General features: G+C 46.0%; 1 protein-coding gene across 1 annotated transcript in view; it reads left to right on the top strand.

The window, feature by feature from the left end:
* The window catches only part of LOC138165444 (nuclear body protein SP140-like protein), a 393,692-nt gene that overhangs the window by 365,033 nt on the left and 13,160 nt on the right, over positions 1 to 15,499 (top strand). Inside the window, exons 7-12 of the mRNA XM_069093817.1 lie at positions 2,455 to 2,559; positions 4,181 to 4,323; positions 7,940 to 7,987; positions 8,774 to 8,851; positions 11,346 to 11,393; positions 15,130 to 15,169. Coding sequence (XP_068949918.1) covers positions 2,455 to 2,559; positions 4,181 to 4,323; positions 7,940 to 7,987; positions 8,774 to 8,851; positions 11,346 to 11,393; positions 15,130 to 15,169 — 462 coding nt within the window. The remainder of the gene's footprint in view (positions 1 to 2,454; positions 2,560 to 4,180; positions 4,324 to 7,939; positions 7,988 to 8,773; positions 8,852 to 11,345; positions 11,394 to 15,129; positions 15,170 to 15,499) is intronic.

Here is a 15,499-nt window from a genome sequence, read left to right as displayed (position 1 = left end):
AAGAGACACAGAGACAGAAACAGAGAGACAGAGACACAGGAGTCAGAGACAGAGAGAAAAAGACAGAGAAAGAGACAAAGGCAGAGGCAGAGACAGAGAGAAAGAGACAGAGACACACAGAAAGTCAGAGACAGAGACAAGAGACAAAGAGATAGAGAGAGAGAGAGAACACAGAAGCCCACCTAAAGAACTCTGGCTCTAACTTAAACAAATGGTCATTCAGATTGTTTGAAGTCCCCCACTGAGGATGAGCCCACCCCCTCCAAGGCCAGCCTGTTACCCAGTTAGAGAGCTCTCATTGTGAGGAAGTCCTTTCTGATCTCCCACCTGCAACTTCCCTCCCCTCACTCCCTTGCTCCTTATTCTTCCCTCTGAGGCCAATGAGAATAAGACCAATCACTCCTCCATTTGACAGACCTTCTAATGCTTGAAAACAGCTCTCAAGGCTCCCCTCCCCCTATACCCACATGACTGTTTCTTTGACTGATCCTCATAGGATGGCCCCATTCTACACCTGCTCATGGTGGGAGCAAGAGTCCTCTAATTTCACCCAATGTAATGCTCTCTGGTCCTCTGATCCTTCTCCCCCAATGTGTAGCTTAAACACCCTCTGAGTTTTTAAAGGTTCCCTTCCCTTCCATCACCACCCTCAGCTCCTGTCTAGCACTGGCTTTCCACAGGAACAATGTTCATTCCAGGCCTTGCCAGCCTTCTGGATCCATCCATTCTCTGGCATGTGCCCCAGCTTGCCTCTCCCAGGTTGTAGGCATCATTCACTGTCTCTCACTTATTATTCCATCCATGTATTCAGACCTGGAGCTCATTTGGCCCTTAACTTGTCTGCTTCAGTTTCCTCAACTACAGATTGGGGGTAATAATAGCCTTCCCTTCCCAGGGTTGTTGTAAGTATCAAAGAAATAATATTTGTAAAGTGCCCGGCATATCGTAGACACTTAACAAATGCTTGTTCCTCTTCCTGAGGAAATTTAAAAATTAACCAAAGGGAATTTTTTTCATGGAACCATAGGGCCATAAGATTTAGAGCTGGAGGGAACCTTAGGAACCTTGGCCTCCCCTAACATTTTGCAGATAAAGAAGAGGAGGCAGAGATAGTAACTTGTCCAATGCCAGGTCAGAAACAGCAGCTCCAGAACTCAAGAAAGATCCTATGCTCTTCCCATCACACCTTGCTTCCTGCCTCTAAGCCAAGACTTGGGACTTTAAGCTCCCTGTTCATTTCTCTGAGCCATCTGACTTCTGACAGCCTAATAAACTTGGGCTTAATCCGGGAAGGCCTTTACTGGGAAGACTGCTGCTAACATGGGTCCAGAGCTGGAAGAGACATAGTGATCATTGAGTCTAACCCCCTGGTTTTCCAGAAGAAGAAACTGAGGCCCAGGAATATTCAGTGACTTGCCCATGGTCATTAAATAGTATCAGAGACAGGATGATGATGATGGTGGTGGTGGTGGTGGTGGTAATGATGATGGTGGTGATGGTGGTGATGATGGTGGTGGTGATGATGGTGGTGGTGATGATGATGATGGTGACGATGATGATGGTGGTGGTGGTGGTGATGATGATGATGACGATGGTGGTGGTGGTGATGATGATGATGATGACGATGGTGGTGGTGGTGGTGATGATGATGGTGGTGATGGTGGTGATGATGATGATGATGACGATGGTGGTGGTGGTGATGATGATGATGATGATGATGATGATGGTGGTGATGATGGTGACGATGATGATGGTGGTAATGGTGATGATGATGATGATGACGATGGTGGTGGTGGTGATGATGATGATGATGATGATGATGATGGTGGTGGTGGTGGTGGTGATGATGATGGTGGTGATGGTGGTGATGATGGTGGTGGTGATGATGAAAGCTAACATTTATATAGTGTTTTGAAGTTTGCAAAGCATTTTACAAATATTATCTCATTTGATCTAAGGAACGCAACCCTAGGATGTAGGTGCTATATTATTATTTCTATTTTGCAAATGAGGAAACAGAGGCAGACAGAGGTTTGTTGATTTGTGCAAGGTTGTACAATCACTCCTGATTGGTAAGTATTTGAAAGAAGATTTGAACTCAGGTCTTCTTGCTGCCTCAGTGATTTGAGCCCAGGCCCCTCTGCCTCCAGAGTCCCAGGGCTCTGCCTGCTTCCCCACACTGCCCACTCAAAGAAGAGCATTCTACAGTGTTTTGGGGTCTCAGCTGACCCTCCCAAGGACCCAGGGAGGCATCACTACTCTGATGCTCCAGAGTAAATTGCCATGGCCCCACAGGCAGTGAGCATCAAAGGCAGGGCTTGATCTCTGTGTCCCTTTGCCTCCATGATTGGCACTCCCTTACACAACTCTGGAGCAATGGCAATGCCTTTTCTTTGGGTAGGGCACAATCTGGGTGGAATAAAGATCAAGTCAAATTGGTCATTTCTCTTTCAGCTTCCAGAAAGATCAAAGTTCCAAAGAGGAATTTCCATCTCCCTGAGCTTCCTGTCATCTGTGGGAAGGCAAGTGGCATTTTACACAAGAACAAAATGGAGAAAGGTGAGCCTTAAGAACTCTGGCTCTTGGGAGAGTCAAGCCCAGAGGGATTGATGGTGGAATGAGTGGAAGGATGGAATGGATGGATGGGTAGAGGGATGGACAGAAAGGTGAAGGGAAGGGTAGATGGAAAGAGGGAGAAAAGGGTGAATAGCGGGATAGATGGAAGGATGGACAGAGGGGTGAAAAGAGGGGCAGATAGATGCAAGTAGTCATTCATTCAAGAACATCTGGTTCTTTGAGGTCACAGGACCTTCCTGACCCTTTCTTAATGAGCTTGGAAGTCCAATAGTGTTCATTAAGTACCTACTATGGGCATAACCTGTGCTAAGGCTCAGGGTTGTTAACAGGATTAGAAAAAACCTGCCCTCGAGGAGCTTACAATCTTACGGTAGGGGTGAGGGGCGGGGCCAGCAGCGGCACAGACTCATAGAACCCCAGACACTTAATAGCCATAAAGAGGGACTAGACCTGTGATTTCCTGGGGGAGAAAACTCCCTCCACCAGTACAGGTTGCCACCCTCTCTGCACCTTACAATCTTAAATATTTGCCTTTTTGTTGTTATTCACTCATTCCAGTTGTGTCCCACTCTTTGTGACCCATTTGGAATTTTATTGACAAAGATATTAGAGTAGTTTTATATTTCCTTCTCCAGCTCATTTTACACATGAGGAAACTGAGGCAAACAGGGTTAAGTGACTTACCCAGAGTCACACAGCTAGTAAGTATCTGAGGTCAAATTAGTCTTCCTAACTCCAGGCCTGGCTCTCTATCCACTGTGCCACCTGGCTGCCCAGAGATTTGTCCAGAGCAGCAGTTCTTAGACTTTTTGGTCTTAGGACCCCTTTATACTTTTTTTTTTGCTTTTTTTTTTGAAGGGGGGAAGGGAAGTAGGGGTTAAATGACTTGCCCAAGGTCACACAGCTAGTTTTGTGTTAAGTGTCTGAGGTCAGATTTGAACTCAGGTCCTCCTGACTCCAGGACCAGTGTTCTATTCACTATGCCACCTAGCTACCCCGCCCTTACACTCTTAAGAATTATTGTAAGAGTTTTTGTTTGCATGGCTTATATCTATTGATATTTAACATATTTGTCAGTTGTCATGGAATTAATGTAAAGAGAATTCATAGGAAGTTGTCAAACACCAAGGAGTTTGGAGAAGCTGGATTCAGGTCGAGTGCCCCTGCAGCCGCCAGCCAGTCAGTCCATAAACATTTAGCTGAGCAAAGCTAGGAATACAAAGAAAGGAGACAGAACAAAACCAAAACAGACCCTGCCTTTGAGGAGCTCACAGTCTAAGAAGGGAGACATCGTGGGAAGAGCTCTGTCCAAACAAGTGAAGACAGGATGCCTCCGGGTGATCAACAGAGGCCTCCCCTTACTTGGCTAGAGGCGTTAGGAGAGGGGAGAGTGTCTAGCTGGGGTACTCCTCCAGCAGACCAGAGCAAAGGAAATTCACAGAATCTCTCTCTCTCTATTTCTCTCTCTCTGTCTCTGTCTCTTTCACTGTGTCTCTGTCTCTCTCTTCCCTGTCTGTCTCTCTCTCTTCCCCTCTCTCTCCCCTGGCTCCCCCCTTCTATCCCTATGTCTCTCACCTCCCCCTTCTCTGCCTCCCAATTCTAGGCTCCTCAGAGAAGTGCATCCAGATGGCAGACGGGTCGTGGCTCACCCTGAGGGAGTTTGAACTTGAAGGCGGCCGTGGACTTGCTAAGAACTGGAAGAAGAGCATCCGCTCTGGCTGCCACACCCTACACTTCCTCATCGAGGTAAAGCCTGAGCCCCAGCCCCCAGCCAGGCTCCCCGAGGTCCACGGGCGCTCGGGGCTGCTCCTCCTGACCCCCTGGCTGGTCAAGGCTGGCACTCCCAGGCTCACACACCTGCCACCCAACTCTGAATGAACTGCCCTCACCCTCCCCCTGCAACCACCCCTTCTCTGACAGACAGACAGACATTCTCACATGTTCACATGCTCACACCGGGCACAAATTGTCCAGCCAAGCTCTTCAGGAGAGGCTATGGCTGCTGGCCAGTGCCCCGCCTGGCACTCACATCACCCATTGGTGGGGTGGCAGCCACGCTGAGCCTTGGCCTCTGGCAGCTGGCGACTAGCTGTGTAGTCCACTGACCTCACACTGATTTCTGGGCCCTTTGGAGTGATCTTCAAGAGTCCCATTCTGTGCTCAGAATGATTTGTTCTGTTGTCGCAGAATGTCTCTGTCCAGACTCCCTGTCTCTCTCCCTTTGTGGCCCACCCCTGAGTGGACAGAGGATGGAGGTGTCCACCACAGGAAATGTGAAGTTAGATGGGGCAGAGACAAGCCAGTGGAGTAAAGGCAGGACTTGCCTGAACTCTCCCCCAAACACCTGTAAAAAGGACTCTAAACAAATCCTAGAGCAGCAGAACACACAAAATGAGTGAAACAAATTTCCAGCCCAAGACAACCAGAAAGGTGGACAGGAAAGGTTTGTTGTACCAGTCTGGTCAGCATGGGCCACGCCAGCACAGACAGGGCCAGAGCAGGCCTCAGGGGACTGAATCACTGGCAGTTGTGGCTGTTTCCAGACTGCTCAACCCACAAATGCCAAAGACAGCATAGCAGGTCAGTGGGTGAACTCTGTGGGACCTGGGTGAGAGAGGAGACGGTCTGGCCCTAGACCCAGGCCTGTGACAACAGTGGCCATGGCCGTAGCTGCTCCCAGAGTCTCAGCCCACAGATGGTGAGGGGTTAAGCAGCTGATCACAGTAGGATTGCAGGGATCTCTTTGCTGGTGCTGAGGCAGGATTCTCTTGCTTTGCCTGTACTTAGTTCTGGGTGGCAGTTCTGGGGCTAGGAGGAGTGCTGGCATGGCAGAGCTTGTGGCAGCAGTGGAGAGGGAGTTTCAAGGCAGAAAAGAATGCTTGTGATCACTCACAGACCAGGAGAGGAGTAAATGCCTCTCCTTTGATCATACCACCTTGGAAGAACTGAAAATTTATAGGTCCCTAGAAATATCTCTGAAAACAGCTGCATAAAATTCCTGAAGTTTGGGACAGTACACCCTGCACACTAGAACCAAAGACGTACCTTAACAAAAAACTAAATAGTCACTTAATTGGTTAGGAAAATGAGTGAAAAGTGGAAAAAAAATCAGACTATAGAATCCTACTTTGGTGACAAGGATGATCAAAATATACAACCAGAAGAAGACAACAAAGTCAATGCTCCTACATCAAAAACCTCCAAGAAAAATATGAATTGGTCACAGGCCATGGAAGAGCTCAAAAAGGATTTTGAAAATGAAGTAAGACAAGTAGAGGAAAAAATGGGAAGAGAAATGAGAGTGATGCAAGAAAATCATGAAAAACAAGTCAACAGCCTGCTAAAGGAGACCCCCTTCAAAAAATGCTGATGAAAATGACACTTTAAACAATAGACTAATCCAAATGGCAAAAGAGATCCAAAAAAGCAATGAGGAGAAGAATGCCTTTAAAAAGCAGAATTGACCAAATGGGAAAGGAGATTCAAAAGCTCACTGAAGAAAATAATTCCTTAAAAAATAGAATGGAGCAAACAGAAGCTAATGATTTTATGGGAAATCAATAAATTATAAAACAAAGTCAAAAGAATGAAAACTATAGAAGATAATGTGAAATATCTCATTGGAAAAACAACTGACCTGAAAAAATATATCCAGGAGAGATAATTTAAAAATTATTGGACTACCTGAAAGCCATGATAAAAAAAAAAAGAGCCTAGACATCATCTTTCAAGAAATCATCAAGGAAAATTGCCCTGACATTCTAGAACCAGAGGGGAAAATAGATATTGAAAGAATCTACCAATCACCTCCTGAAAGAGATCCCAAAAGGAAAACTCCTAAGAATATTGTAGCCAAATTCCAGGGTTCCCAGGTCAAAGAGAAAATATTTCAAGCAGCCAGAAAGAAACAATTCAAGTATTGTGGAAATACAATCAGGATAACACAAGACTTAGCAGCTTCTGTATTAAGGGATCAGAGGGCTTGGAATATGATATTCTAGGGGTCAAAGAAGCTAAGATTAAAACCAAGAATCACCTGCCCAGCAAAACTGAGTATAATATTTCAGCGGAAAAAATGGACATTCAATAAAATAAAGAACTTTCAAGTATTCTTAATGAAAAGACCAGAGCTGAATAGAAGATTTGACATTCAAATACAAGACTCAAGAGAAGCATGAAAAAGTAAACAAGAAAGAGAAATCATGAGGGACTTATTAAAGTGGAACTGTTTACATTCCAGCATGGAAAGATGATATTTGTAACTCATGAGACCTTTTTAAGTATTAGGGTAATTGGAAAGAATATATAGCTATAGATATAGATATATATATAGAGAGAGATATAGACAGAGGGCACAGGGTGAGTTGAATATGAAAGGATGATATCTAAAAAATAAAATTAAGGGGTGAGAAAGGAATGTACTAGGAGAAGGAGAAAGGGAGAGGTAGAATGGAGTCAATTATCTCACATAAAAAAAGCAAGAAAAAGTTTTTACAATGGAGGAGACGGGGGAAGTGAGAGGGAATAAGTGAACCTTACTCTTACCAGATTTGACTTAAGGAGGGAATAACATATACACTCAATTGGGTATGGAAATCCATTTTACCCTATAGGAAAGTAGGGGGAAGGGGATGGGGGGGATGATAGAAGGGAGGGCAAATGGGAGGAGGGGGTAATCAGAAGCAAACACTTTTGAGGAGGGACAAGGCCAAAGGAGAGAATAGAATAAATGAGGGATGAGATAGGATGGAGGTAAATATAGTTAGTCTTTCACAGCATGACCGTTATGGAAGTGCTTTGCATGACTACCCATGTATAACCTATATAGAACTGTTTGCGTTCTCAATGGGTGCGGAGGAAGGAAGGGAGTGAATGTGAAACTGAAAGTTTTAAAAATAAATGTTAAAAAATTGTTTTTACATGCAATTGGGAAATGAGATATACAGGGAATGGGGTATAGAAATCTATCTTGCCCTATAAGGAAAATAGAGGGGAAGAGGTGGAGGGGGAGTGATAGAAGGGAGGGCAGACTGGGGGAAGGGGTAATCAGAATGCATGCTGTCTTGGGGTAGGGGAGAGGAGAGATGGGGAGAAAATTTGAAACCCAAAATTTTGTGGAAGTAAATGTTGAAAACTATAAATTAATTAAAGAAACAACTTTTTTTTTTAAATGAAGTACAAAGTCAGAAGGAGGAGCCCTTGGGGGAAGGGACAGGCAGACTGTGAATTGTTTTTAGGTGTCTAGAATTTGGTATGAGGTTTGGAGATGGGGATTATTAGTGCAGATTTAGAAATATGGAGCTTGGGGTTGGGGAGCAGGAGAGGTCACAGACCCTGCTCATTAACTTTTTGTCTCTTTCAGAAAAAAATTCTACCTTGTCCTCCAAGAAAATTTGGCAAGAGAAAAAAGGTAATTATGATCTGACCTTACCCAGGGGGCCATATGGCAGCTGTTCCCCCTCCAAATCTTATCCAAATCAGCTGTGTCAAACTCAAGCAGAAACAGAGGCCATCAGACTGTCCCTAAGGATCATTGTCAGCAGCAAATTGACTTAGAAAACCCCACAATAACATTATCTATGTTCTATTTAATCTGGTCATTCTGGCAGTGGACCCATGCTCTGACTAGGGGTCCCTGGAGGGAATCAAATGAGATGAATGCCCACTCCTGAGCCGAGTCTCTTGTACGTATTTTTAAAATACTTGTTTTGCATTTGGTTTCTCTCCTTATAGAAGGTAAACATCTTGAGGACAGGGTATGTTTCATTTATGTCTTTATATCTCTAACACAGAACACAAGGGCAACCACACAGGAGGTACTTAATAAATGCTTTTAAAAAATGATTGGTAGTTGCAGCTTAAAGAAAATACTTTGTGAACACTACCTAATTTCCTAGAATGAAGGAACCAGTTACGCTTCAAACCAGTCAAAGTGCAGAACTGGAGTAATGAAGAGGTGATAGAGGAAGATCTGGGTGTCATAGTAGCCACCAAGCTAAATACTGAGTCAGAAATTTCAGTACCTAGTGCCTGCCATTGGGATGGTCATCAGGAATGCCACACACAGGGAAAATAAGATCATATTTCTTTGAGTTTTTACCTTCATTTTCACACAAATATTTCATTCTCTTACCCTGCTTGTCACAGTAAATGAACTTGGAATTGAACTGACATTAATTGAATGCTGTCTCTATAGACCCTCCCTGAAGGTGAAACTAGAAGACAGCCAAAAGCCAAGAAAAGGACAACTCGGTGTCAGGCTACACCTGCCCAGGTAAGTCATTTCTTCATCAAGAAGCAGATGCCTCATTGGTTTCACCCCTAAGCTTTACTACACTCTTAGCCTCCTAAGCTTTGTTGTTGCTGGGAGGGAGTCCAGTGCCTTATTCAGTCTCCACGGCTTTTTCTTAACTGTCAGATCTCAGGTTTCTCTTCTCTTCTTCCTTCAACTGTTCTATTTCCATCCTTGCAGACGACAAAATCTCCTTCGAATCTCAATGAATTACAACTTCTCTGAAAGTTCTCACGGTCAGTCCTTTCTCCTTTGTAGGGGGAGGGTCCCCCTGGTCTTTCTTTTCAGAGATCTTTCCTCCCTTTCTTCCACCCTTCAGTGTGTGGGGGCTCATTTCTTCATTCTTTCTATTATTTTTCATTCTTTCAGAGGTTTTCCACTACTGTTTCTTTCCTCTCTCCTCATTTCCTCATTCTTCATGACCCTATTCCCATTTGTTTTTCATTAGAGGTGAGGCTAGCTGTATTGAAGCAGGCATATTGTTCTGTTTACTGGAAGGCAAATCGAGCTGCTGATGGAGAATGGAGTTCTCCATGGCATTCCAGGTCCAGGGAAAGGATCCTCTAGGGTGACCCTGCTTAGGACAGGCAGATGTAGGGTCCAGGTTGTCTGAGATATGGGTTGGTTGGAACTTGGTCACTGGGGAAGAAATCACAGATCCCCTGGGATATTGAAGCTCATTATCAAATGAGTGAAAATTTATGAAAAGGGCTTAGCACATGCTTATTCCCATTCCTTCCCTCTGCAGCTCCATCTGTGTCAGAAAAGACAGCTGGCTGCTTCAAAGCCACCTACATAGGTACATGTGTATGGGGCAGAATAGGCCGAGGGGGTCTTCTATTAAGTAGCTAGATGGTACAGTGGATGAAGTGTCGGGACCTGAAGTCAAGAAGACTTGAGTTCAAATATGGCCTCAGGTATTTACTAGTTAGTTGTGTGACCCTCGTCCTCAGACTCAGTTTCCTAATCAGTAAAATGGGCTCAATGATAGCACCTACCTTTCAGGATTGTTGTGAGGGACAAATGAGATGGTATTTGTAACGGGCTTTACTTATATTAATGACAGTTATCATTACCATCAGCATTACTATTATTTCATCCCATCACGAAATATAAAGGTATTGTCCTTAGCTCAAAGGACCAATTGTATGGAACTCTCCCAATTAATAGAGACTGAAGACCTAACTCCCCATGCCTCCCTATGGTGAGGGCTGGACACCAGAAGGACCAGGGTCTCTCTTTTCTATGACTGTCACCAATTCCACTCCCCTGACATGGGTTGGAACATTGAGGATCCATCTCCACCAATGAGGAGAGAGTCCTGTACAATTGGCCCTTGGAAGGATAGATCAGCCCCCCCACTCCCCCAAGAAGGAGTTTCCCTTTCTTCATTTTACATGTGATTCATTATACAACAACCCTTGGCTCTACTCACAGTTTTTCAAGAAGTCAAAATTGCATTGTATAAAGCTCACCTCTTGGACCAGATGTCTAACATCATGGCTGCGTGATTTCTGTGTATGTCACCGCTCACCTCCTCTAACAAGGAGAAGCAGGGTTGGTTGCACAAAGAAGTAGCTGGACCTCTGGAGCAATATGCACTGTGCTGAACAATGAAAAGGGTGGAAGGAGGGACAAGGGCCTGCCCTCCTAGAGCTTACAGTCCATTCAGGGAAATGGAGCAATTTGCACAAAAAATCCTAATGCAAGGCAGGGTATGCAGTGAAGTCCAGTAGGAAACCTTCCCTGGAGCAGACTTCATGCTTCAGGCCTTGTATTTCAGTAGAGAGAGCTGAGGAGACAGGAGGGAAGTCCAGGCAGAGGGGATGGTGTCAGACAAGGCATGGAGGTGGGGAGGGTCATTGCACATTCAGGGAATGATAAATTCTCACAAGGTGGGACCTTTCCCTGACACCAATCCCAAACCTACCCTGTGTCCACCTGCCCTGCTCATCAGGCCCATGATAAGTCATCAGTCATTAGTCTCTTGGGACAAGCCCCTGGCATGGTGGTTGGGCAAGTGTTGTTCACTTAACTTTGTGATTCATGATTGAAGAACACGAGTAGTTAATGAGGAGGAGGAGATTCCAGCTGGGGCAGGAAGCCTTCCCTTCCTTCTGAGTGACGGGGGCCCTGGTAGTCGGACCTTGGGGAGAGTCTGTACTGAGTCAGGGAGTGTGAAGGAGGATGGATAGCTAAAGAGAAGGGCTCCAAAGGGGCCCAAAGATGGGCATGAGGGGGACGCAGGGGCCTGAGTGGCTTCTAAGTGTCCAGAGGGTAGGGGTAACCACACCAGAAGTCCATGGCCAGAAGGGGGACCAGAGTGGGGGGCTGGATGAGTTTTTCTTTAGATGTGCTGAGTTTGCATAATCAGGGAGCGGAGAGATGGGTATTTACTTCTGAGAGGCCCTTGGAAATATGGGAGCAGAAGGAAGCTCCAAGGGGGGCCTGCTCATGAAGTGTTTCTCCTTTTCAGGATGCATCTTCATCCCAACCTAAAAGAAGGCACTTCCAGAGAAAGAAGGTAATTTTAAGGTGACTTTCCCCCAGGAGGTATTACTGTGCCTCTGGAATCCTCTGGGCTCAGAAGCAGCAATTCTCACTGGTAGGGCTTGGGGCAGCTAGCCCCAGGACTCTCCTGGGAGGAGGGACTGCCCTGCTTGGCCCCAAGGACAGAGCCAGGAGTCGGGGCAAGGCGGGAGGGAAGCTGCTGAGAGGGTTACACTGAGGTTCATGTCAGCAAAAGCTTCCTCACTCTGAGAACTTCCCCAGGTGGAAGGGGCAGTCACTGGTGGGGAGACGGAGGTTTGCCATAGTTGGGGCTAATGGATTCTTGTTTAGGTCTGGGTTGGACAGACTGGATGCTGAAGGTCCCTCCAGTTCCATTTCTGGGATTCTTTGAAATCTGATGTGTCTCCCCTTGCCGGCAGAATCTCTTCTTACCGGGCCTTCATTTTCAGGAAAGGAAAGGGTAAACTTTACTGTCTTAATAGTTAGACAAATTAGGACCAAGGATCAAGGAATAATTTGTCCCTCCTCCACTCCCTAACTCCCCTCACTCCCCAGGGTCACATGGAGGCCAATCTGCCCCTGAATGAGGGAATGATACCTCAGAATCAGGGTTAGCAACAGAAATAGGGTTAGAGAGAGGGGCTTCCTTACCTGAATTCCACCTCACCTCCCTTTAGTTATTCATCCCAGAACTCTACCAGGGATCAAAGTGAAGTTCACTGGCCCATGCCCTTTGGAAGATTGGCCACTGGCAGCTTGGCAGCTTTTTGCCTCTAATTTCAAGCTCATGGCACAGATCACTGCTGGGCAAGGCTCAGCGGTGACACCTGTCAGACCCTCCTGGCCTCTGGTTTTCTTCATTGCCCCAGTGAATCTGTGTCCTTTAATTAGCAGGTGTTGACTCACCCATGCCCACTCCCACTTGCCACTATGAGTCCTCCCCAGGGAGGTCAAGGGTTCAGGCCATCTTGAAAAGACTGGCCAGCCTCCTGGTCATGCTGTACGTTTCTCTGATAATATCTGTAGGTTTATAATTGATGTCTTTTGTTTTCAACACCATAATCATGTCCCAATATTCCTCCTCCCATTTCTTCATCAGTGACACATATAGCCCACTCGTGCCCCTGGGCAAGATTCCCTTACCCCTATTGATGATGTGAGACATTGGCTCCTCAGAAACCACCATATTCCATTGCTCACAGCCATACGGGGTATCCCTAGGAGAATGTTGGTGTTATATGTACAAGAATAAATGAAATGTGCACAAAATAAGGATACATCTGGAGTCAGAGATTGGGCTTGTAATGTCACTGATTCAGGGACCTCCCAAAGAGGAAACTCCCTTTACCAATACAAGTCATCACCATCTCTGAAACAAATAGTGAGAGAATTGCCCAGAAGCCCAAGAAGGTGAGTGGCTTACCACACAGCCAGTCCATCTCAGAGGGGACACTTGAACTGGACCTTCTTGGCTTGAGAACCAGCTCTCATATAAAATGCTGCCTCTTGTACAAAATAAATACAAGGTTCTTTTGAAAGGGAACATTGGAATGAGGAAGCAGATAAGGAAAGACTTCATGTAGGAAAGTACATCTAAGGCAACCTTTGAAGAGAGCCTGGTAAACTGACTGAAGCAAGGAAGGAGTCTGGGGGAGGGACAGTCAATGCAATGGCCCAGAGGTGGAGACCAAGTGCTGTGTTTGAGGACCAGACAAGGCCTGTTTGGCTGGACCTTGGGGAAGTTATGTATATTGAAAAAGTAGGTTGAAACTAGGCTGTGAATGGCTGTAAACTCCAGGGGAATTTCTGTTTAATACTGGAGGGAATTGTTTTATTTGGCCTTACAGCTCAAGTTAAAGTGAAACCTGGGTTCATGAATTTCCTAGAAATTTATACTCAGGGAGTAGATATAAAGGGGTGCTCTATTATTTTGTGACTCAGAAAGCAGGCAAACAAAAGTGTGTGCGCACACACACTCTCACACACAGACACACGCATACACACAGACACACGCACACATACATGTGCACACACAGACACACATGTGCGCACACATGCATGCACATGCGCACACACACACATATGGCTATAGAAGCAAACAGATTCTCCCTACAGATGCAAGAAACTCACCCAGTTCGAGAGGGAGGGAGATGTGTCAGGGAAGAAGCATGCTCCAAGCTGGGCTTCAGGTGGCAAAATCATATACCCTAAGAATGTGTAGGGGTTGAGAACAAGTAATGGGGGCCAGATGTGGGAGGGGGCCTTCCTCATCATCAGATTGCCAGATACGTTTTCAGGGTTGCTTATTGATAGCAATTTGGGGGTGAGGCTTGGATGGGGGAGTTTATCAGATCCACAAATTAGCTTATCTTTCTAGGTCAGCAGGAGGAGAATGACTCAAGGCTCCTGCAGTAGGTCAAGGTTTCATCCAAGTGAAATCCTTGGGCATTATTTGCCTGACTTAACAGATAAGAGCAGTGGAAAAATCCAAATCACTAGTCTTCGCCTATATGCTTTAGCAGCCATTAGGGCCACTTAACCTAAGTGATGCCATCTTGGGATCCTATCATTATAACTATAACATCAAACAATATAAAGCTTGCAATAATCACAGGAGTCATTGAATTTTTCTGAGCAGAGCATGGGAGATGTGGGGCAGAATGACGTGATCATACCTGCCCTTTAGAGAAATAATTTTGGCAGCTGAGTGGAGGATGAATGGAGTGGGGAGAGATTTGAGGGGGGCAAACCCACCAGCTCCCACTGATACTCCAGGAATGGAGTGATAAAGCCCTGCACCAGGGTGGGGGCAGTGTCAGAGGAGAAAAGGGGGTATGTATACAAGAGATGTCATGAAGGTAGAAGCAAGACTTGGTGACAGATTGACTAAGTTGGGGGTCAAGAAGGACACAGACGTTATTTGCTCCACCACCATGTGGGAAAGGCAATGTGTCTATTGATTCTCCTAGCCTAGAAGTCTGGGGTTCTCTGCCCCTGGGTCTTTTTCCTAGGCCAAGGAAGCCCCTTGACTCTGGGTGTAGGCCTGGTATAGACCTAGCATGTTCACTAATGGATCGATTTGTTTTCCACAATGTTTTCTCAGCCAAGAAGGAAGGAAAGGGATAGAAGGCCAGTTCCCAGGCTGGTGCCCAGTGACCTGCCCCATCACTGATTATTAATAGAGATGAGGGATCTTTGATTCTGCCAGGCTAGAAGAGGGAGGCCCAGAGCCAAGGGCCCTTGAGTCTTTTGTCCCAATGGGCAAGGGTCCTGGCGGCTTGTCTCATGTCTTCAGCAATTCCCCTGGCAACCATCCAATGCCAGTTTCCAGGACGCCAGCTCCAAGGATGTCCCTCTCTTTGTCCCCATTCCTGATACTGGAGTGAGCACAAACACAGGCAGGCCCGCACTCACGTGGGTAGCCTGGGAGGTCTTTCCTCTGGAATAGAGAGGACTGTTGTGGGCTAGACTCTGAGAGACTCTACTGGGTGGAAGGAGGCTGGGCTTCTCAATGAAGGGAGGGCACACACACAGCTCAGGGCTCCTCCCCATCCCAATGGCTAGCCCCGATGTTCCAGGACAGCGCTGGAGACAAAGGCTGGCTTATGCCTTCCATGTTCTCTCCAGAATTGTGGAGAGAGGACAGAAGGTCCTGGCATTCTTGGGTCCATTCCCTAAGGAAGACTCATTCTGCACTGTGCATGAACCCACCCTGACTGACATCTATGTTCTCTTGTTTGCCTCCGCAGGCACCAGGAAAGACTCGTTTGAGCCAGCCCTGGTTACCAGGTAAGTACCAAATTGTAACTCTGTGTAAAAGGAACAGGTTGTGGTGGGGTTGTGACAATTCGTGAATATTTCCCACTGGTGGTGCTACATACAATATGTAATAATAATAATAATAATAGCTAGCATCTACATAAAGCTTTAAGGTTTGCAAAGCACTTTATACTGATTTGATCTTCACAACAACCCTAAGAGGGAGGTGCTATTATTATCCCCATTTTGCAGATGAGGAAACTGAGGCAGGCAGCAGTTAAGTGACTTTCCCAGGGTCACATACAGGATTTGAATTCAGGTCTTCCCTCCTCCAAGTCCAACATGCTATCCAGTGGTCCA

This window comes from Petaurus breviceps, unplaced genomic scaffold, assembly GCF_028583685.1.
Source record: "Petaurus breviceps papuanus isolate PSGF00001 unplaced genomic scaffold, PetGlider_PUasm1.0 208, whole genome shotgun sequence".
In the NCBI taxonomy this organism is placed as follows: Eukaryota; Metazoa; Chordata; class Mammalia; order Diprotodontia; family Petauridae; genus Petaurus; species Petaurus breviceps.
Note: the sequence above shows the minus strand (reverse complement) of the source record. Positions and strands in the feature narration are given on the sequence as shown.